Genomic DNA, 21714 nt, shown 5'->3' with positions numbered 1-21714 from the left:
TAGGATAATGTGCGGGGATCGCTAGTCTAGGTGTACTCGTTAGGCCAAAGGGCCTGTGTGTGTAGGATAGGATAATGTGCGGGGATCGCTAGTCTAGGTGTACTCGTTAGGCCAAAGGCCCTGTGTGTGTAGGATAGGATAATGTGCGGGGATCGCTAGTCTAGGTGTACTCGTTAGGCCAAAGGGCCTGGTTCCACACTGCATCTCTAAAATAAGCTAAACTAAACAAAATTGTTCTGCTTTGGCTGCCAGGTTAAGGATGGAGAAGTTCTTTACATTCCATTGGGATTTTATAGCACTTTGTTCGATCTGATCTCCAATAGTTATTCCAAATTCTGAATCTACATCAGTAGCATTTTTATTTTCCAGATTATTAGTCGAGATTTCCAGCTGAACAGTCCATGACGTAACCTCAACATTAACTCACGAGTGGTAGACCTGTAATACGTCACACGAAGGTACACTCACCTGGTGTCACTGTTCAATGTCCCCGTTAACATTTGGTTTCAAAGGCGGTGTTTTCGAGGAGACGACAGTGTACAGTGAATCTTCTGGAACCTGGAGAGTCAAAGATGTAACTCGATTTAGTTTAGTTTAGTTTAGTTTACATGGAAACAGGCCCTTCAGTCCACCGAGTCCGCGCCGACTAGCGATCCCCGCACACTAACATTATCCTACACACTAGAAACAATTTATAATTTTTACCAAAGCCAATTAACCTACAAACCTGTACGTCTTTGGAGCATGGGAGGAAACCGGAGCACCCGGAGAAAACCCATGCAGTCAGCCGGACAGGCAGCATCTCTGGAGAGAGGGAATGGGTGACGTTTCAGGGCTGAAGAAGGGTCTTGACCCAAAACATCACCTATTCCTTCTCTCCAGAGATGCTGCGTGTCTGGCTGAGTTACTCCAGCTTTTAGTGTTTATCTTTGATTTAAACCAGCATCTGCAGTTCCTTCCTACAAATCCATTCATATACACGGATTTCCTTTATTCAAGGGTTTTATACGTTACTAAATTGGACGTGGTTACAGTGAAACTAATTGTCTTTAGAATCATCTGTTCTGTACTGGGGAGCATCCTGGACTTAGCATCAGCTTTACGTATCTACAGACAAGCATCAACAAGTTGGCAAGGCCAGAGCTAATGTGCCATTTATGTTAATGTACATGGATCGGAACGGTTTAGAGGGAAATGTGTCAGGCATGGTCAAATGGGACCAGTGTAGATGGGGCATCTTGGACGAAATATGTAAAGGAACTGCAGATGCTGGTTTAAACCGTAGATAGGCACAAAATGCTGGAGTAACTCAGCAGGACAGGCAGCATCTCTGGAGAGGAGGAATGGGTGACATTTTGGATCGAGACCCTTCTTCAGACTAGTCAGGAGAAAGGGAAACGAGATATAGAAGGTGATGTAGAGAGGTAGAGAAAAAAATTAATGAAAGATATGCAAAAAAGTAACGATGTTGCTTGGTGAGAACGAGAACCTGGTGCGACTTCGTTAGTTGGGCCGAAGGGACTGTTTTCTGTGCTGTGTGATGCTATGACTTGTGAGGAGTCTGGAGTTTAATGTGCTAAAGTCAGTCCGACAGCAGGGTAGCCTTAAGGAGTTCTCATTGGAATGTGGGACATTGATGAATAGGTTTCAGCATAAGATTAGAGATAAGCTGGCATGAGGGTCAAACATATTTAATTAAGCAGCGACCAGGGACAGATGCATCTCTCTAAAGTCACCAGTATCCACATTCCTCATGCAGACAAAGTCTCATCTTCACCAGAAGGCATCCTTCGTGAAGGCAGTGCAACCATGCAAAATTGGTTCGTCCTCTTTACTGCATTAAAGTTACTGGTAGCTGATGGAACGTTACTGGCAGCTGATGGGAAGTTACTGGCAGCTGATGGGAAGTTACCGGCAGCAGATGGGAAGTTACTGGCAGCTGATGGGAAGTTACTGGCAGCTGATGGGAAGTTACTGGCAGCTGATGGAGAGTTACTGGCAGCTGATGGGAAGTTACTGGCAGCTGATGGGAAGTTACAGGCAGCTGATGGAGAGTTACTGGCAGCTGATGGAAAGTTACTGGCAGCTGATGGGAAGTTACTGGCAGCTGATGGGAAGTTACTGGCAGCTGATGGGAAGTTACTGGCAGCTGATGGGAAGTTACCGGCAGCAGATGGGAAGTTACTGGTAGCTGATGGAGAGTTACTGGCAGCTGATGGGAAGTTACTGGCAGCTGATGGGAAGTTACTGGCAGCTGATGCGAAGTTACTGCAGCTGATGGAAAGTTACTGGCAGCTGATGGGAAGTTACTGGCAGCTGATGGGAAGTTACTGGCAGCAGATGGGAAGTTACTGGCAGCAGATGGGAAGTTACTGGCAGCTGATGGGAAGTTACTGGCAGCTGATGGGAAGTTACTGGCAGCTGATGGAAAGTTACTGGCAGCTGATGGGAAGTTACTGGCAGCTGATGGAAAGTTACTGGCAGCTGATGGGAAGTTACTGGCAGCTGATGGGAAGTTACTGGCAGCTGATGCGAAGTTACTGCAGCTGATGGAAAGTTACTGGCAGCTGATGAGAAGTTACTGGCAGCTGATGGGAAGTTACTGGCAGCAGATGGGAAGTTACTGGCAGCAGATGGGAAGTTACTGCAGCTGATGGGAAGTTACTGGCAGCTGATGGGAAGTTACTGGCAGCTGATGCGAAGTTACTGCAGCTGATGGAAAGTTACTGGCAGCTGATGGGAAGTTACTGGCAGCTGATGGGAAGTTACTGGCAGCTGATGGGAAGTTACTGGTAGCTGATGGGAAGTTACTGGCAGCTGATGGGAAGTTACTGGCAGCTGATGGGAAGTTACTGGCACCTGATGGGAAGTTGCTGCAGCTGATGGGAAGTTACTGGCAGCTGATGGAAAGTTACTGGCAGCTGATGGGAAGTTACTGGCACCTGATGGGAAGTTGCTGCAGCTGATGGGAAGTTACTGGCAGCTGATGGGAAGTTACTGGTAGCTGATGGAATGTTACTGGCAGCTGATGGGAAGTTACTGGTAGCTGATGGAATGTTACTGGCAGCTGATGGGAAGAGTTGCAGCTTTATCCCGTCACTTGTTCCTCTTTATACCAGTTTGCAGATGCAGCACAGAACGCCAGCGGAGATCCCTTTTCCCTGTGACTGTCAAACTGTACAACTCCTCCCCCTTCTGTCGTGGGGTAGACTGGCTCCCCTTCCCCCTCAACACCCCCCCTCCCCAATCCTGGACTTTCCACTCGGCACTTTAAGTTCGTGTTTCATGTATCGTCTTGTGTTTTATCATTGTTGGCAGACCAATTTCCCTCCTAATTGTATCGTGTTGTTAAACTGTTGAACTGGGAAACACAGTGGCTCCAAGAAATGCAGGTGTTAGGAGGAGTTGCAGTTCCTTCCCATCACTTTCTCCTCATTATTTGTTTTAGTTTCGTGATACAGAGCAGAAACGGGCCCTTTCTGACCTCTGAGTCCGCGCCGACCCACGACCCCCGACCCCCGTACACTAACACTACCCTACACACACGAGGGACAATTACCGACCTTTACCGAAGCCAATTAACCTACAAACCTGCACGTCTTTGGAGTGTGGGAGGAAACCGGAGCACCCAGAGAAAACCCACACAGGTCACGGGGAGAACGTACAAACTCCTTACAGACAGGACCCATAGTCAGATTCGAACCAGGGTCTCTGGAGCAGTAAGGCAGTAACTCTACCGCTGCTCCACCGTGCTGCCCCCAAACGGCTGTTGAAAGGAATGGGAGAGACTCTATGACAAGAGGTGAATGTATGTCCGATGGTAGATCTGATTATGAACAACACCTCAGGTACAGGCTGAAGAGAAGGCTGATTGGCATAAGGAAGCCCTGAACTGTGGAAGTGGAATCAGCAGAGGAAGGAAGTCTAAATGTATAAGCCATCGTGTTTGTACACCAAAGACATCCATTGTATCAGCAAAATCAGGAATGAGAACAGAATTCCAAAACCCAGGAGCAACCAAACACATGTTTTGCTTATGCTTGTCAGTCACAGGCATAAGATATGAACTGGGACATAAAATTCATCGTTGCTTCAGCTTTACAGTCACGTTACATGCAACAAGAAATATTTACAGTAAGTTATCAGCTATCCTAAGAAAACTAGATCGTGGTAGTGCAAACACTACACTGGCTGGTGGAGCCGCTGCCTCACAGCGCCAGAGGCCTGACCTCGGTTACTATCTGTATGGAGTTTGCACGTTCTCCCTTTGACCACATGGGTTTCTTCAGGATGCTCCGATTTCTACCCACATCCCAAAAAAGTGTGGGTTTGTCGGTTTCTGCAAATTGCCCCTAGTGTGTGGGGAGTGGATGTGGACGTGGGATAATAAAGAACTAGGGTGAACGGGCGATCGATGGTCGGCGTGGACTCAGTGGGCCAGAGGGCCTGTTCCCAAGCTTTATCTCTAAACCAAACTAAATATATAATTTAAGAGTAAAATCGCGTGCTATCTAAAAGTGCTCATTTTTAACCTGCATTATTTAAACAGCTCTATCTAACTCTCTTTTTAAATTCATCTGTGGCAGAGAATTCCACAAATTCACAACTCTCTGGGTGAAAAAGTTTCTTCTCACCTCAGTTTTAAATGGCCTCCCCTTTATTCTTAGACTGTGGCCCCTTGTCCTGGACTCACCGAAAATTGGGAACATTTTTCCTGCATCTGGCTTGTCCAGTCCTTTTATAATTTTATACGTCTCTATGAGACCCCCTCTCGCCCTTCTAAACTCCAGTAAATACAAGCCCAGTCTTTCCAAATGAAAAAAAATAAAAATTTCATTTTCACTAATGAAAAAAAACCCTGAGCATTAGTGCATCGAAGAGAGATTGTAGATCACAGTTTAGGGCCTGTTCCTTTAGATTTAGATTTTTTAGATTTAGAGATACAGCGCAGAAACAGGCCCTTCGGCCCACCGGGTCCGCGCCGCCCAGCGATCCCCGCACACTAACACTATCCTACACCCACTAAGGACAATTTTTACATTTGTCCAGCCAATTAACCTACATACCTGTACGCCTTTGGAGTGTGGGAGGAAACCGAAGATCTCGGAGAAAACCCACGCAGGTCACGGGGAGAACGTACAAACTCCGTACAGACGGCGCCCGTAGTCAGGATCGAACCTGAGTCTCCGGCGCTGCATTCGCTGTAAGGCAGCAACTCTACTGCTGCGCCACCGTGCCACAGTATGCTCAATCACTTACCTCCCAGTACACCTCATCTTCAAAGCAGTTTTCATCTGGTGGATCCCCCCAAATGGGCAATTTCAGAATAAAACCTTTAAAAAGAAACAACATTGATCAATTTGTAATTGTAGACAGCGAGATTATGAAGAGCATTGCTGGGGCAAACCGTTTACGTCAGAACAAAAATGTCTAAAGTGTATCTTCCTCAATTTCATTTATGTTTCACAGGATTAATATGGGTGGGGTTTTTTTGCCTCTCTACCTTCATCTGTTCAGGTCCCTATTCGAAGGATCTGAGAGATTCCTTTGAATGAATTGATCCAAGTCTCCCTGCTGTAGCTTCTCGGATGCAAGGAGGCAACTGATGAAGATGATGAAGGATGTGTTCAGGGGGAGGATGTGGAGAGAATTACTTTCCACAGAAGAAGAAACTGCTGGAAGTGGTACACAGGACCCGTGCTAAGTCCATACTATGTAAACCAAAGCAGCAGGCAGTAAAGGAGAGATGATCGGGACAGTACTCTGGGAAATATTTCAAATACCTTTTTTCCTACATTTTGTTGTACAATTTCTCGCAAGCGGAAAGTATTTTAAAGTAGAATTTTAACACCACATTCAAAGTATTGCTACAGAAAACACATGGAGTTTTAGTTGTACTGAGCTGTAATAAGCAAGTGCCACCATTAGGCGGCAGCCAAGGTCCACTAGTTCCACTGTTTGCAAGCTGTATCCCCTTCGTTAGCACATCTTCACCATCAACAATGAGCCATTATGGATCCACCTGTGCTGAGGTCATCTGTTGCCGGCCCTGATTGTACTGGCCTTTACGGTGGCACAGCAGTAGAGTTGCTGCTTTACAATGCCAGAGGCCTGGGTTCGATCCTGACCACGGGTGCTGTCAGTACGGAGTTTGCACATTCTCCCTCTGACGTGCGTGGGTTTTCTCCAGGTGCTCCGGTTTCCTCCCACACTCCAGAGATGTACAGGTTTGATCACCCTGTAGACTGGCACTATTCCACTATTCTACTATAAAATTTACCATTTTAACCAAAGCCAATTAATCTGCAAACCTGCACGTCTTTCGAGTGTGTGGAGTGTGTGGAGGAAACCGGAGCACCCAGAGAAAACCCACTCGGTTACATGGAGAACGTACATACTCCGTACAGACAGCACAGTAGTCAGAATTGAACCAAGGTCTCTGGCACTGTAAGGCAGCAACTCTACCGCTGCACCACCGTGCCACACCTAAAGTGAAGTTGGGTCAATAACCTGTGCAGTTGTGGATGTAATGAATGGCGTGGCTTCCCGCCGTGAGGTTTAGTCACGGTGTCATTCAGCACAGAAAATGTTGCACCCCTTTAGGCCCATTGCTCAAAACCATGCACTCATATACACTCATATACACTGATATACACTGATATACACTGATATACATTGATATACACTCATATACACTCATATACACTCATATACACTCATATACACTCATATACACTCATATACACTGATATACACTCATATACACTGATATACACTGATATACACTGATATACATTGATATACACTGATATACATTGATATACACTGATATACACTGATATACATTGATATACACTGATATACACTGATATACACTGATATACACTGATATACATTGATATACACTGATATACATTGATATACACTGATATACACTCACCACCCCAGGCATTCCGACTTATCCTTTCTCCTTTCGGGCAGAAGATCCGAAAGCTTGAAAGCATGAACCCCCAGATTCAAAAACAGCTTCTTCAGATTAAAGAAGGGTTCCGACCCAAAACGACCCCTGTCCAAGTCCTCCAGAGATGCTGCCTGACCCATTGAGTTACTCCTGCACTTTGAGTCTTTTTTTCCCATCCCCACTGTTATGCTTGGAACTCTCCTGCTAAATTCCTGATCTTGCAATCTACCTTGTTGCTGCCCTTGTACTTTTTATAGATCTGCACTTTCTCTGTAGCCATAATACTATGTTCTGCACTTTGACTATTTTTCTCTTTGCACTACCACAGAAGGCTGTGGAGACCAAGTCAATAGATATATTCAAGGCAGAGATAGGTAGATTCATGATTAGACAATAGACAATAGGTGCAGGAGTCGGCCATTCGGCCCTTCGAGCCAGCACCGCCATTCAATGTGATCATGGCTGATCATTCTCAATCAGTACCCCGTTCCTGCTTTCTCCCCATACCCCCTGACTCCGCTATCCTTAATTAGTACAGGTGTCAGGGGTGTGGGGAGAAGGCAGGAGAATGGGATTAGGAGGGAGAGATAGGTCAGCCGTGATTGAATGGCGGAGTAGACTTGATGGGCCGAATGACCTAATTTTGCTCCTGTCATTAATGAACTTGTGAATTTGATTGTACTCATGAATGGTTTGACTTGCCAGGACTGCAAGCAAAGTTTTTCACTGTACACATGGCAGTAGAACCGAACACCAAGAGCAGGTACAGGGGAGGACACCCTCTACTCACCCACAACGATGCCTCCAGCCAGGCTGATGAGGAGAGTCACGCAAAGGGCTGCAGCCTGAAACCCCCCCTGCATACTGGGAGTCCGCCCTTCAAATCTACCCTCGAAACCAAACGCAGCGATCAGCCTGAGGAAAGCAAGAGGGCCATCACAAAGGGCACAAGGCAGGGAGTACAACTGTAACCATGCTGAGTACAGTCCCATCATCTCACCTCTGGGATAATCGAGTTAGAAACTGTACTAATAAACAGACTCCTACCGCAAGCATCCGTTTATACTGAAAAAGACACAGAGTGCTGGAGTAACTCAGCGGGTCAGGCAACATCTCTGGAGAACATGTATAGACGACGTTTCACAGAGTGCTGGAGTAACTCAGCGGGTCAGGCAGCATCTGTGGAGAACATGGACAGGTGACAACAGACTGGGAGATGATGGCCTGGTGTTCACAGTGGGGTTATGGGTAAGGGGCGGGTATGAGGGAGTATCCAAAACCTGGAGCAGGGTTACTCCAGCACTTTGCGTCTTTTTGTTGTAAACCATCATCTGCTGTTCCTTGTTTCTACATTTCTTTAACCGTTTTACTAATTCGTCAGGAATCCTATATTATTTATTCCCACTAACTCTCCCAAGATTTGGGACAGAAGTATTGCTGGGAATTTAGCCTTCAGTCTGTGTTTTGCTTTTGTTAGCTCTGGCCACACTCTGTATCCCGAGATATTACATTCATTACGATTGTATCATATCATATCATATCATATATATACAGCCGGAAACAGGCCTTTTCGGCCCTCCAAGTCCGTGCCGCCCAGCGATCCCCGTACATTAACACTATCCTACACCCACTAGGGACAATTTTTACATTTACCCAGCCAATTAACCTACATACCTGTACGTCTTTGGAGTGTGGGAGGAAACCGAAGATCTCGGAGAAAACCCACGCAGGTCACGGGGAGACAGGGGTATGTTCATTGCAAAGGGGTATGTTCATTGCAAATTTGAATTGTGTGTCTAATATTTGTTGATTCTTACACGGGTAGTCGGAGTGTGAAGGAGGCACCAAGGTCAAGACAGAAAGACTGATAGCTGAGGCAAAAGATAAAAAATAAAGTGAATGAAACACAAACGGGGAGAGAGGGCGGGAAAAGCATTAGCAATGTGGAGGTTCCAGAGGAAAAATAAAGTAAGAAGAAGCAAGGAACTTCAGATCGTGGTTGACAAAAATGTCACAAACTGCAGGAGTGACTCAACGGGTTCGGCAGCATTTCAGGAGAACGTGGATAGGTGACGTTTTGGGTCGAAAGCCTTCTTCAGACTAAATAAAGTAAAGCAGTCTCAGAGTTGTAGCAGGTCAGAGATGGAAGTAAAAACAGAAAGACAATGGCAGCGAATACCTAAAAAAAATGGCAACAGATAATGGGAGAGATGAGATGAGATGAGATGGGGTTCTCAATGAAGCAGATACGTGGACAACTACAGAGGCGGAGAGACTGACAAGAGGTACGGAAGAAAACGTGCAGGGGAGAGATGGAGAGAGAGTTCAGGAGCTGGACAGAGATGTGTGAGAAGGAGGTGAAGACGTGAAGAGAAGGGAGACTTGCTGCAAAAGGGGTCAAAATAGAGAGAACAGTCAAAAGGTGGAGAGAGTGAGAAAGCAAAAGAGGTGGAGAGATAGGGCAAAAATGGAGATAAACAAAGAGAGGATGAGAACATGAAAGTGGGAAAAACGTATGACTGAAAGGTGGGGAGAGTGAAAGAGAGACAGACAGACACACACATAGAGACAGACAGACACACACACACACACACACATAGGGACAGACAGAGACAGACAGACACACACACACACACACACACACACATAGAGACAGACAGACACACACACACACACATAGAGACAGATAGACAGACACACACACACACACACACATAGAGACAGACAGGCACACACATAGAGACAGACAGAGACAGACACACACACATAGAGACAGACAGACACACACACACACACACACATAGAGACAGACAGACACACACATAGAGACAGACAGACACACACACACACACACACACACACATAGAGACAGACAGACACACACACACACACACATAGAGACAGACAGAGACAGACAGACACACACACACACACATAGAGACAGACAGACACACACACACATAGAGACAGACAGAGACAGACAGACACACCCACACATAGAGACAGGCACACACGCACACACACATAGAGACAGACAGACACACACACACATAGAGACAGACAGAGACAGACAGACACACCCACACATAGAGACAGGCACACACGCACACACACAGACAGACAGACACACACACACATAGAGACAGACAGACACACACACACACACACATAGAGACAGACAGACACACACACACATAGAGACAGACAGAGACAGACAGACACACCCACACATAGAGACAGGCACACACGCACACACACATAGAGACAGACAGACACACACACACACACACATGGAGACAGACAGACACACACACATAGAGACAGACAGAGACAGACAGACAGACACACACACACACACACACACACACACACAGAGACAGACAGACACACACACACACACAGACACAGAGAGACAGACAGACACACCCACACATAGAGACAGACAGACAGACACACACACACACACACACATGGAGACAGACAGACACACACACATAGAGACAGGCAGAGACAGACAGACACACACACACACACACACACATAGAGACAGATAGACACACACACACACACACACACACACACACACACACATAGAGACAGATAGACAGACAAACAGACAGACTGACAGACAGACAGACAAAGAGTCAGACAGACAGACAGACAGAGGAGAGAGAAAGAGGGAGACAGTAAGAGCAAAGAGGGAGAGGGAAGAAGGGTAGAGAGGGAGAAAGAGGGTGGGAGAGAGAGAGAGGGAGAGGGACGACAAAGAAACTGAGAAAGTTGTGCAAGACAAAGGGAAGAGCAGGCAGGTGATGGGGAGAGGCTGGCACAGTGACAGGGGGTAGATGCCTCAGGCTCGGACCAAGTACCTGAGAGTGAAGGTGATGGGGAGAGGCTGGCACAGTGACAGGGGGTAGATGCCTCAGGCTCGGACCAAGTACCTGAGAGTGAAGGTGATGGGGAGAGGCTGGCACAGTGACAGGGGGTAGATGCCTCAGGCTCGGACCAAGTACCTGAGAGTGAAGGTGATGGGGAGAGGCTGGCACAGTGACAGGGGGTAGATGCCTCAGGCTCGGACCAAGTACCTGAGAGTGAAGGTGATGGGGAGAGACTGGCACAGTGACAGGGGGTAGATGCCTCAGGCTCGGACCAAGTACCTGAGAGTGAAGGAGAGGCCAAACACAATTGAGGAGTGGAGGAAGCAGGAAGAGCAAAAATAGAGAATGAAAGAAAAAGTAAACCGCAAGAGAGGGTGATGAATGTAAAGAAGCGATAGAACAGAGTGGTCATAAAATGGAAAATAAATCAGCACAGTGCTACAGCTGGTGGAGCCACAGCCTCACATCGACAAACACCCGGGTTCAATAGTCATCTTGGGTGCTGTCTGTATGGCGTTTGCATGTTCTCCCGATAACCGCGTGGGTTTCCTACCAGGTGCTCTGGTTTCCCCCCCCCCCCCACATCTCAAAGACATGCGGGTTTGTTGGTTAAATGGCCTCTGTAAATTGCCCCAAGTGTGCAGGGAGTGGGCGAGAAGGTGGGATAACATGGGACTGGTGTGAGCGGGCGATCGATGGTTGGCATGGGCTCGGTGGGCCCAGGGGCCTGTTTCCATGCTGCATCTCGGGAAAAATAGAGAGGCCAAGAAATGAGGAATTGGGCAGGAAATCAGCTCAAACGTGTGCGAGAGGCAAGCACACAATTAGGTGAAGGAGTAGATATAGAAGGGGAAGGTTAGTGAGAGAGAGGGCCGTTAAAGAGGAGTAGCTGTGGTGTTAAAGTTAGTGTGTGGTTTAGTATTTCCCAGGTTACCTCCACACACAGACAGTGTTGACCCTATGGCAATGCTGGGTGTAACTCACCCCCGCCAACTCCACCCCCCACCTCCATCCCCCCCCCCCCCCCACCTCCATCCCACACCTCCACCCCACACTTCCCACCTCCACCTCCACCCCCCCACCTCCCCAACTCCACCCCCCACCTCCCCAACTCAACCCCCCCACCTCCACCCCCACCTCCCCAACTCCACCCACCCCCACCTCCACACCCCCCCCACCTCCACCTCCCCCCCACCTCCACCCCCCACCTCCACCCCCCACCTCCCCAACTCCACCCCCCCCTCCACCCCCCCACCTCCACCCCCACCTCCACCTCCACCTCCACCCCCTCCACCCCCCACCTCCACCTCCACCCCCTCCACCTCCACCCCCTCCACCTCCACCCCCTCCACCCCACACCTCCACCCCCCACCTCCACCCCCTCCACCCCCCCAACCCCACCTCCATTCCCCACCTAGACCCTCCACCTCCACCCCCCACCTCCACCCCATCCACCCCCCACCTCCACCCCCACACCTACCCGTCCCTGCTGTAGACACCCTCGGTGGCAGCGGCAGCGGTGACGGCCCCCACGATGGCCCCGATCAGCCCCGGCATGGCGTGCAGGTTGTGGACGCCACACGTGTCCTGGATGTGCAGGTGTTTCTCCAAAAGCGGCTGGAGAGGGAGAGACAGAGGCCAGGAGCAAGGATGGTCTAGCACACTGAGATAGCCACATACCCACCACAGTGATCACTGCGTGTGTGTGTGTGTGTGAGTGTGAGTGTGTGTGTGTGTGTGTGTGTGTGAGTGTGTGAGTGTGTGTGTGTGTGTGTGTGTGTTTGTGTGTGTGTGTGTGTGTGTGTGTGTGCGTGCGTGTGTGTGTCTATGTTGTGTGTGTGTGTGGTGATATGTTCATGTGTGTGTGTGTATGTGTGTATGTGTGTGTCTATGTCTAGGTCTACGCATGGACACATGCACATACACACACAGAATCCACACACACACACACGCATAGAATGCACACACACGTGGAATGTATACTCACGCACACACACACATGTATGTACACACACGAACACAAATACACACACACACAAGCATGCATACAATCATAAACAAAGATTCACACACACAAACATACTTACACAAACATAATGGAAAACACGGAACAACACACATGTGCTCACACATATGGGCACACACGTACACACAAACATATGAGCACACACATGCACATACATGCACACACACGCGTGTACACAAGCATGTATGAAGCCATCCCCGATGTGTCTCTCCTCGGGCTGACTCACCGACAGGTAGATGAATCCCAGCGTAGAGATGGTCCCGGAGATCGCTCCGACAATCAGCGCTCCGTATGGCGTCAGCATCATCTCGGCGGCCGTGCCCAACGCTACGCCCCCGGCCAGCGTGGCGTTCTGCACGTGGACCTAGCGACAGGAACAGGGAGATCACCCTCCTGCCCCTTCACCACTCACCTGCCCCGTCTCCTCCCACAGCCCACCTGGACAGTGAGACATGCCCAGGTCTCTGAGCCTCACCAATGTCCTATAAAGCTGCATCATGACATCCTGAGTCTTACACTCAATGTGTTGGAAACTTGGGCAGCTTACAACAGCAGTATGAGTATTGATTTCTCTAACTTCAAGTAACCCTTGCATCCTCTCTTTCTCTCTGTCCCTCCCCCACCCATCTTTGTACTTGTTTCAAAGTCGTCTTGTTGAGCCTGATTGTAACTCGTTTTCACCGGTAGATCGCTGGGTGGCGCGGACCAGGTGGGCCGAAGGGCCTGTTTCCGCACTGTATCTCTAAACTAAACTTTCTGTGTACAAATAAATTATCCTGCACATCTTATTCAACTTTGCCCCTCGCACCTTAAATCTATGCCCTCTGGTCTTTGACATGTCCATCCTGTGATAGAGATTCTGACTGTCTACCCTGTCTATGCCTCTCATAATTTTACATACTTCTAATAGGTCTTCCCTTAATCTCTGAGGTTTCAGGGAAAACAATCTAAGTCCATTCAATCTCTCTTTATACTGTGGGTGATACTTTCTAATCCAAAGAGCGTTCTGCTAAAACTCTTCTGTACCCTCTCCAAAGCCTCAACATGCTTCCTGTAATGTAGCTACCAGAACTGCACATCCTTCAAGTGTGGCATGACCAAAGCTGGACTATGACTTCCTGATCTTACACTCAGTGTCCTGACCGATTCAACTTCTACTCCCTAGCATTTGAGGCCCTCTGAGGGGGCGCTGTGAACTGTTTATGTATGTGCTGTTATGTTTGTGTGTTCGTTCTTAGTACCTGAACTGATGTACAGCACTTTGGTCAACGTGGCTTGTTTTTAAATGTGCTATACAAATAAAATTGACTTGACTTGACTTGACTTCTATATTCAATACTCTAAAGTGCCAAAAGCCTCTTTGGCCACCCTATCTACTTCAGAGGCCACTTTCAAGGAAGTGTCTTGAAAGCCTCGTCTTAGGACAAGGGGAGGACTTCAGTCTCCTGAGACCCAATGACTGCGTCTCCAGTCCAAATGTTCCCATGTGAAGGGATCGCTCTAATTGCAGTGTGGATTAACACCAATCTCACACCAGGACTGTCTGAAGTTGGAATACGTTTCTGTTCACTTTGGAGTCAAGCCTAGATTCCTGTGGCAAATGATCCACATCTAATCATCGTTGGTGTTCTGTTCCCTCTCCCACCTCCCCCACACTTGGTGGGTAGCTGTCTCTGAGGTTACCCCAGACTAGTAGCGTTCAGTTTAGTTTAGTTTAGAGATACAGCACAGAAACAGGCCCTTCGCCCAGCGAGCCCGCACCGACCAGCGATCCCCGTGCATTTACGCTATCCTACACTGGAGACAATTTTTAAAACATTTATACCAAGCCAATTATCCTACAATCTGTACGTGCTTGGAGTGTGGGAGGAAAGCAAAGTTCTCGGAGAAAACCCACGCGGGTCACGGAGAGAACGTGCAAACTCCATACAGACAGCCGCCGTAGTCAGGATGGAACCCGGGTCTCTGGCGCTGTAAGTGCTGTACGGCAGCAACTCTACCGCTGCACCACCCTGCCCATGTGTCACAGTGTGTTAAGCCCCAGTCCAAATACCCCACGGTTTCCGGATACCCTGCAGTCCACATACCCCACCCCCAGCTACCCCAGCCGCCACCATCCACATCCTACCATGTTGATCTTCCCTTTCCTCTCTAAGAGGCTGGAGACGGCGATGGTGGTGAGGACGCTGGAGGCCAGCGAGGCGTAGGTGTTGATGGCGGCACGGTGTTGCCCGTCCCCATGATGGGAGATGGCGGAGTTGAAGCTGGGCCAGAACATCCAGAGGTAAAGAGTGCCTGCGGATGAGAACAAAGAGCCTTGACGCCAGTGGATCCTCAGGGCCACAGTCACTGGGGACCGCAGGTGCTGGAGTATGGAGCAAAAGACAAACTGCTGGAGGAGCTCAGCGCAAACCCACGGGGTCACAGGGAGAACGTGCAAACTCCACAATGACAGCGTCCGAGATCTGGATCCAACCCAGGTCTTGGGCAACGTGAGGCAGTGGCTCTACCAGCTGCACCACTGTGCTGCACTTTCTCCGAATCCCGTCCATTAACGAGAGACTGTGATACAGTGCAAAACAGAGGCCGAGACTGAATGTGGAGAGGATGCTTCCACTGGTGGGAGAGTCCAGGGCCAGAGACCACAGCCTCAGAATAAAAGGACGTACCTTTAGAAAGGAGATGAGGAGCAATTTCTTTAGTCAGAGGGCGGTGAATCTGTGGGATTCATTGCCGCAGACTGGCTGTGGAGGCCAAGTCAGTGGATATGTTTAATAAATTCTTGATTAGTGTGGGTGTCAAGGGTTATGGGGAGAAGGCAGGAGAATGTGGTTGAGAGGGAAAGATAGATCAGCCATGATCGAATGGCAGAGTAGACTTGATGGTCTAATTCTGCTCCTAGAACTTGTGAACTTATGAACATTTCATTCTCCCTGTTATTTTCTCAATACCCCTCCTACATCCGAAAGAATGTAAATCAGTTGACTGCCGTCCAACAATAGACACTGCCCCACACCTCACCACCAGCACAAGCCCACTTGCCCTCCCAATTCAGATCGGGGGGCAGACCTTTCCTGGTCATTAGATAGACACAAAGTGCTGGAGTAACTCAGCGGGTCAGGCAGCAACTGCGGAGCAAAGGAATAGGTGACGTTTCGAGTCGACACCCTTCTTCTGATGTTTAAAGGGATATGGGCCAAACGCAGAAGATGGGGTCAGTATAGACGGGGCACCTTGGTCTGCATGGGCAAGTCGGGCCGAAGGGCCTGTTTCCATGCTGTACGACTACTCCAGCATCTGCGGCCTCTTGTGTCTCCACTCCCTTCATCCCATTGGTTGGCGGGGATGGGTGGGATGGGGGAGGTCTTTCCCCTGACATTCCCGGAGACTAAACAGAGAGACCCTCACCAATCATGGAGAAGAGGTCTGAATGGTAGACGGACTCATTCTTCCTTTGATCCAACTGAGGCCTGTACAGAACACGAGTGACCGCGAGTCCAAAATAGGCGCCAAACATGTGGATAACCATCGAGCCCCCTGCGTCCCGCGCCTTGAAAACAGAAAACGCTCATTAAATAACATATATTTACACTTGAAGAACCCATTCATCCCCCTCCTCTCATCCCCTCACCCTCATTCTCCACTCTCCTTTTCTTCCCCTCCCCCTCCTCCCCTCCCCTTCCCCTTCTCCTCCCTTCCCACTCACCTCCCCTCCCCCTTACCTCCATTTCCCCTCTCCTCCTCCCCTCCTCCCTTCCCTCTCTCCACCCAGCTGAGTTGGGGCAAGTGGCATGTTTCCTGTTTTATGACTCTATCTGCTGTATTCACCACAGTGCTTTGCAGGCACATACTATTTTCTGTTAAATTTCCCTCTAAGCCTATGGCCGCTAGCATTGACAATTCCCCCTTGGGGGAAACAGACTAATTGACCACCCGATCCATGCCTCTCTGATGAATTAGGTCCATCGGAATGGTTTAGGATTGTTGGTTGTCATCAATGTTAGGACCTCTCTAAGTAGGTGCACTGTAAGATTAGTTTTAGTTTAGTTTAGAGATACAGCGCAGAAACAGGTCCCTCGGCCCACCGAGTCCACGCCAACCAGCGATCCCCAAACACGAACACCATCCTACACACACCATGGTCAAATTTTATAATTTTACCAAAGCCAATTAGCCTACAAACCTATACATCCTTGGAGTGTGGGAGGAACCCGGAGCTCCCAGAGAAAACCCACACGGTCATGGGGAGAACGTACAAACTCCGTACGGACAGCACCCGTCGTCAGGATCGAACCGGGGTCTCGGGCGCTGTGAGGCAGCAACTCTACCGCTGCGCCACCATTGGTGCCGCCCTAAAGATTAGAGGCAGGCGAGACAAACAGAAGGGGGAGAATGTTGGCAACTCACCCCAAGAAGGTTGAGTAGGATGTACTCGTTCACTGCGTATAAGGTCACCTCAAACAGGGACATGACCATCAGCTGCACGGGGCTAACCTTTCCAAGGACGGCTCCAAAGGCGATGAGCACCGAAGCAGCACAAAAGTCAGCATTAATCAGACTGGGAAAGAGGGATCAGAGCAACAAGTTAATGAGAGTCAGACATCAACCACCAGAAGAACAAGATGGCGGCCAACCCAGGCGACCATTGGCGTGCTAGCTACAGAAGCAGATCTACAATCACATATTACATTCACTCCACACTCCACAGCAACATTTCTTACTTTAACAATGATACTGTATCTGTAAACTGTAAATGGCTCGATTGTAATCATGTATTGTCTTTCTGCTGACTGGGTAACACACAACGTAAAGCTTTTCACTCTACCTCAGTAAACTAAACTGAACCGAACTGAACTGAATCTTGTTACGGTAGTGACAGGGATCTATTGATCAATGTGACCATTGATCCTGTACGACGTCCTTGGTTTGCAGATTACAGAACCGATTGTGAAAAATGTTCAATATTAGACTTTAGACTTTAGAGATACAGAGCGGAAACAGGCCCTTCGGCCCACCGAGTCCATGCCGACCAGCGATCACCCCGTACACTTGCACTATCCCACACACTAGGGACAATTTACAATTTTACTGAAACCAATTAACCTACAAACTTGTACGCCTTTGGAATGTAGGAGGAAACCAGAGCACCCGGAGAAAACCCACACAGGCCACAGGGAGAGCGTACAAACTCCAAACAGACAGCACCCGTAGTCTGAATGCAACCTGCATCATTGGCACGGTAAGGCAGCAACTTTACCGCTGCACTACCGTTCTTTGTTGTGTTATTTCAAGAATACTATAACTAATTTTCATTTTCATACTTGTCTTTCACACTAACTCTCCCTTAAAGCACCAACTCTTTCCCAGATCTTGCCGATCTTCTAAAAATATCCATTTTTGTTTGAGATTTTCAACACCTGCCCAACGTTTTTGGTTTTAATCCGGGTTGCATCGCGACCTATTCTGCTGCTTGAAGGCCCATGTATAAAAGAGATTGTGCAAGAGTCAGATGCTGGTTTGTACTGCAGACAAACACAGAATGCCGGAGTAACTCCCACACTCCAAAGACGTACAAGTCCGTAGACAAATTGGCTTGGTAAATGAAAAGATTGTCCCTAGTGTGTGTAGGATAGTGTTAATGTGCGGGGATCGCTGGTTGGCGTGGACCGGTGGGCCGAAAGGCCTGTTTCCGTGCTGTATCTTTAAACTAAACTAAACTAAACTAAACTAAACTAAACTAAACTAAACTAAACTAAACTGTGGCTCAGGCAGCATCTCTGGAGAAAAGGAATAGGTGACGTTTCGGGTGGTAACCCTTCTTCAGATTATCTTTTTTTTACCAAGAATAATTCAAATCAATTATTTACAAAAATGCTATTTACAATACAAAACAATACAAACAAACCCACCACCACAATACAAGCAAAACAAATATTCTCAAATTACTATTTCGCCATTCAGATTATCTTTGGTATGAAGGCGATTGTGGCAGACACTGCCCAGACCATCGCAGGGTAAGACCTCCCCACCATTGAAGGGATCTACAGCAACAACTGCCTCCAAAAGGCAGACAATATCTTCAAAGACTTACACCACCTGGCCACCCTCTAATGTTGCTGCTACCATCGGGAAGAAGCCTTGAAAACCATGACCGCCATGTTCAAAAACAGCTTCTTCCCAATTAGTACAGGTGTCAGAGGTTATGGGGAGAAGGCAGGAGAATGGGGTTGGGAGGGAGAGATAGATCAGCCATGATTGAATGGCGGAGTAGACTTGATGGGCCGAATGGCCTAATTCCACTCCTATTCCTTATGACCTTATGGCCTTTTATCCATCAAGCTCGAGAACACTACACACTAACCTCGACTGTGAACTTCTGCGGACTGTCTTTGGTTGCACTCAGGACTTTAGGTTTTCTTTGCACTACTGCTGTGGTTATTAATTTACCTCATTTTGTTTATTACATTTTATCAATGTGTATTATTTTTTATAGGCCTGTTATGAGTTTAGTTTATTGCCACGTGTACTGAGGTACAGTGAAAATATTTTTTGTTGCGTGCTATCCAGTCAGTGGAAAGTCTATACATGATTATCATCAAGCCATCCACAGTATGCAGGCAGAGGATAAAGGGAATAAGGTTTAGTGCAAGATTAAGGCCAGTGAAGTCCAATTATAGATAGTCCAATGAGGTAGATGGCAGGTCGGGACCGCTCTCTAGTTGGTGGTAGGATGGTTCAGTTGCCTGATAACAGCTGTGAACAAACTGACCCTGAATCTGGAGGTGTGTGTTGTCACACTTCTGTACCTCTTGCCTGGTGGAGAGGGGAGAATAGAGAGTGATCAGGTTGAGACTCATTGTCAGCATATATTGACCAGCGATCACCCCGTACATTAGCACTTTCCTACACACCATGGATAATTTGCAACTTACCAAAGCCCATTAATTTACAAACCTGCATGTCTTTGGTGAGCAGGTGGAAACCGGAGCACCCGGAGAAAACCCACCTGGTCACCGGGAGAATGTACAAACTCCTTGCAGACAGCACTCAGGACCAAATCTGGGTCTCTGGCACTGTGAGGCAGCAACTCTACCGCTGCAACACATTGAATGCTGAGAGCATGCAATGGCCATTCTGTAATGAACAGCATTTCGTGCAGGCCAAGATTAACATGAGTGACCATCTCACTGCAGGTAACAGGGATGAACATGATAACATGAGTGACCATCTCACTGCAGGTAACAGTAATGAACATGATAACATGAGTAACCATCTCACTGCAGGTAACAGTAATGAACATGATAACAGAACAGGCAAAGCCAGAGAGAGACGAGAACCGCAAAAGTAAAATATTGGGGGCATTGGAAATTTGTGGGTGTGTCCAGGACCAGAGGTCAGAGCCTCAGAATTAAAGGACCTTCCTTTAGCAATGAGATGAAAGGAATGTCTTTAGTCAGTGGGTGGTGAATCTGTGGAATTCATTGCCACAGAACACTCTAGAGGCTGTCAATGGATATTTGTAAGGCAGTGATAGATTGGTGTCAAAATGCTTGTAGTCCATCAGTCTGAAGAAGGGTCTCGACCCAAAACGTCACCCATTCCTTCTCTCCTGAGATGCTGCCTGACCTGCTGAGTTACTCCAGCATTTTGTGAAATAGATAGATTGGGTGTCAGGGGTTATGGGGGGAATGCAGGAGAATGGGGTTAGGAGGGAGAGATAGATCAGCCGTGATTAAATGGCGGAGTGGACTTGATGGGCCGAATGGCCTGATTCTGCTCCTATCACATATGATCTTATGACCTTGTGACTTCTTTAACACTCTAAAAGGGGCAACATTTTCCACACAGAGGGTGCTGGGTGCGTGGCTCAAACTGCTAAAGGAAATGGTTGAGGCAGGAACTATAACAAAGTTTCAAAGACCATTAGACAGGTACATGGATAGAGAAAGGTTGGAGGGGTATAGGTCAAATGGTACGAGCTGAGATGAACATCTTGGATGATTTGGATTGAAGGGCCTATTTCTGTGCAGCATAACTCTATGATACAGCGGTGTTTCCGTACATCGGAATGTATGTGGCTCAATTCTGCTCCTTAATTTATGAACATGAACTTGTGTTTCAGATTTCCAGCATCCGCAGGTTGTTTGTGGCTTACCTCTCCACGCCGATTTTGATTTTCCCATCGCTGAAATCCAGGGAATGAAACCATCCTTGCATCAGCAGAGCCCACTGGATACTGAAGGATGCAATAAGGAAGTTGAAGCCGACACTTCCGAACCCGTATCTCTTCAGGAACGTCATCAGGAAGCCAAATCCCACAAAAATCATCACGTGGACATCCTGGAAACCTGTAGTCAGGGTAAGAAAATCACCTGATTTACAATTTGTGAATCTGTGAAGGTACTACCCAAAGTGCAGCCTTGTTATCCACGCCTGCCCAGAGCTTTGCATCAGGGAAGAAAAATTCAAGGTATTCACAAATCTCTGTGATCGATGAGGAACTTTAGAGTACCTCAGCGGGTCAGGCAGCATCTTTAGTCAGCAGGTGGTGAATTTGCGGTCTTTAGTCAGAGGGTGGTGAATCTGTGGAATTCACGCCCACATAAGGCTGCGGAGGACAAGTCATTTGGTACTGTTAAGGTGGAGATTCACAGATTCTTGTGTAGGAAGAAACTGCGGACACTGGTTTAACACCGAAGATGGACACAAAATGCCAGAGTAATTCAGCGGGTCAGGCAGCATCTCTGGAGAAAAGGCATAGGTGACAATTCGGATCAAGACACTTCTGCAGACAGGTTCTTGATCAGTAAGGGTGTCAAGGGTCATGGGGAGAAGGCAGGAGAATAGGG

General features: G+C 48.0%; 1 protein-coding gene across 1 annotated transcript; it reads right to left on the bottom strand.

Moving 5' to 3' along the window:
* Positions 1-474: 474 nt before the first annotated feature.
* Positions 475-21208, bottom strand: rhcgb (Rh family, C glycoprotein b). The gene is made up of 9 exons (XM_078427410.1): positions 21021-21208; positions 17273-17423; positions 16274-16415; positions 14994-15160; positions 13092-13229; positions 12320-12456; positions 7752-7876; positions 5260-5333; positions 475-558 (listed from the first exon to the last, which is right to left on the bottom strand). The coding sequence occupies exons 1-9, from the start codon at positions 21191-21193 to the stop codon at positions 475-477; spliced, it is 1191 nt and encodes a 396-aa protein (XP_078283536.1). The 5' UTR covers positions 21194-21208.
* Between the last annotated feature and the right edge of the window lie 506 nt (positions 21209-21714).

This window comes from Rhinoraja longicauda, chromosome 33 (assembly GCF_053455715.1).
Source record: "Rhinoraja longicauda isolate Sanriku21f chromosome 33, sRhiLon1.1, whole genome shotgun sequence".
NCBI classification, from domain to species: Eukaryota; Metazoa; Chordata; class Chondrichthyes; order Rajiformes; family Arhynchobatidae; genus Rhinoraja; species Rhinoraja longicauda.
The sequence above is the reverse complement of the archived record's forward strand: the minus strand, read 5'-3'. Positions and strand labels throughout refer to the sequence as shown.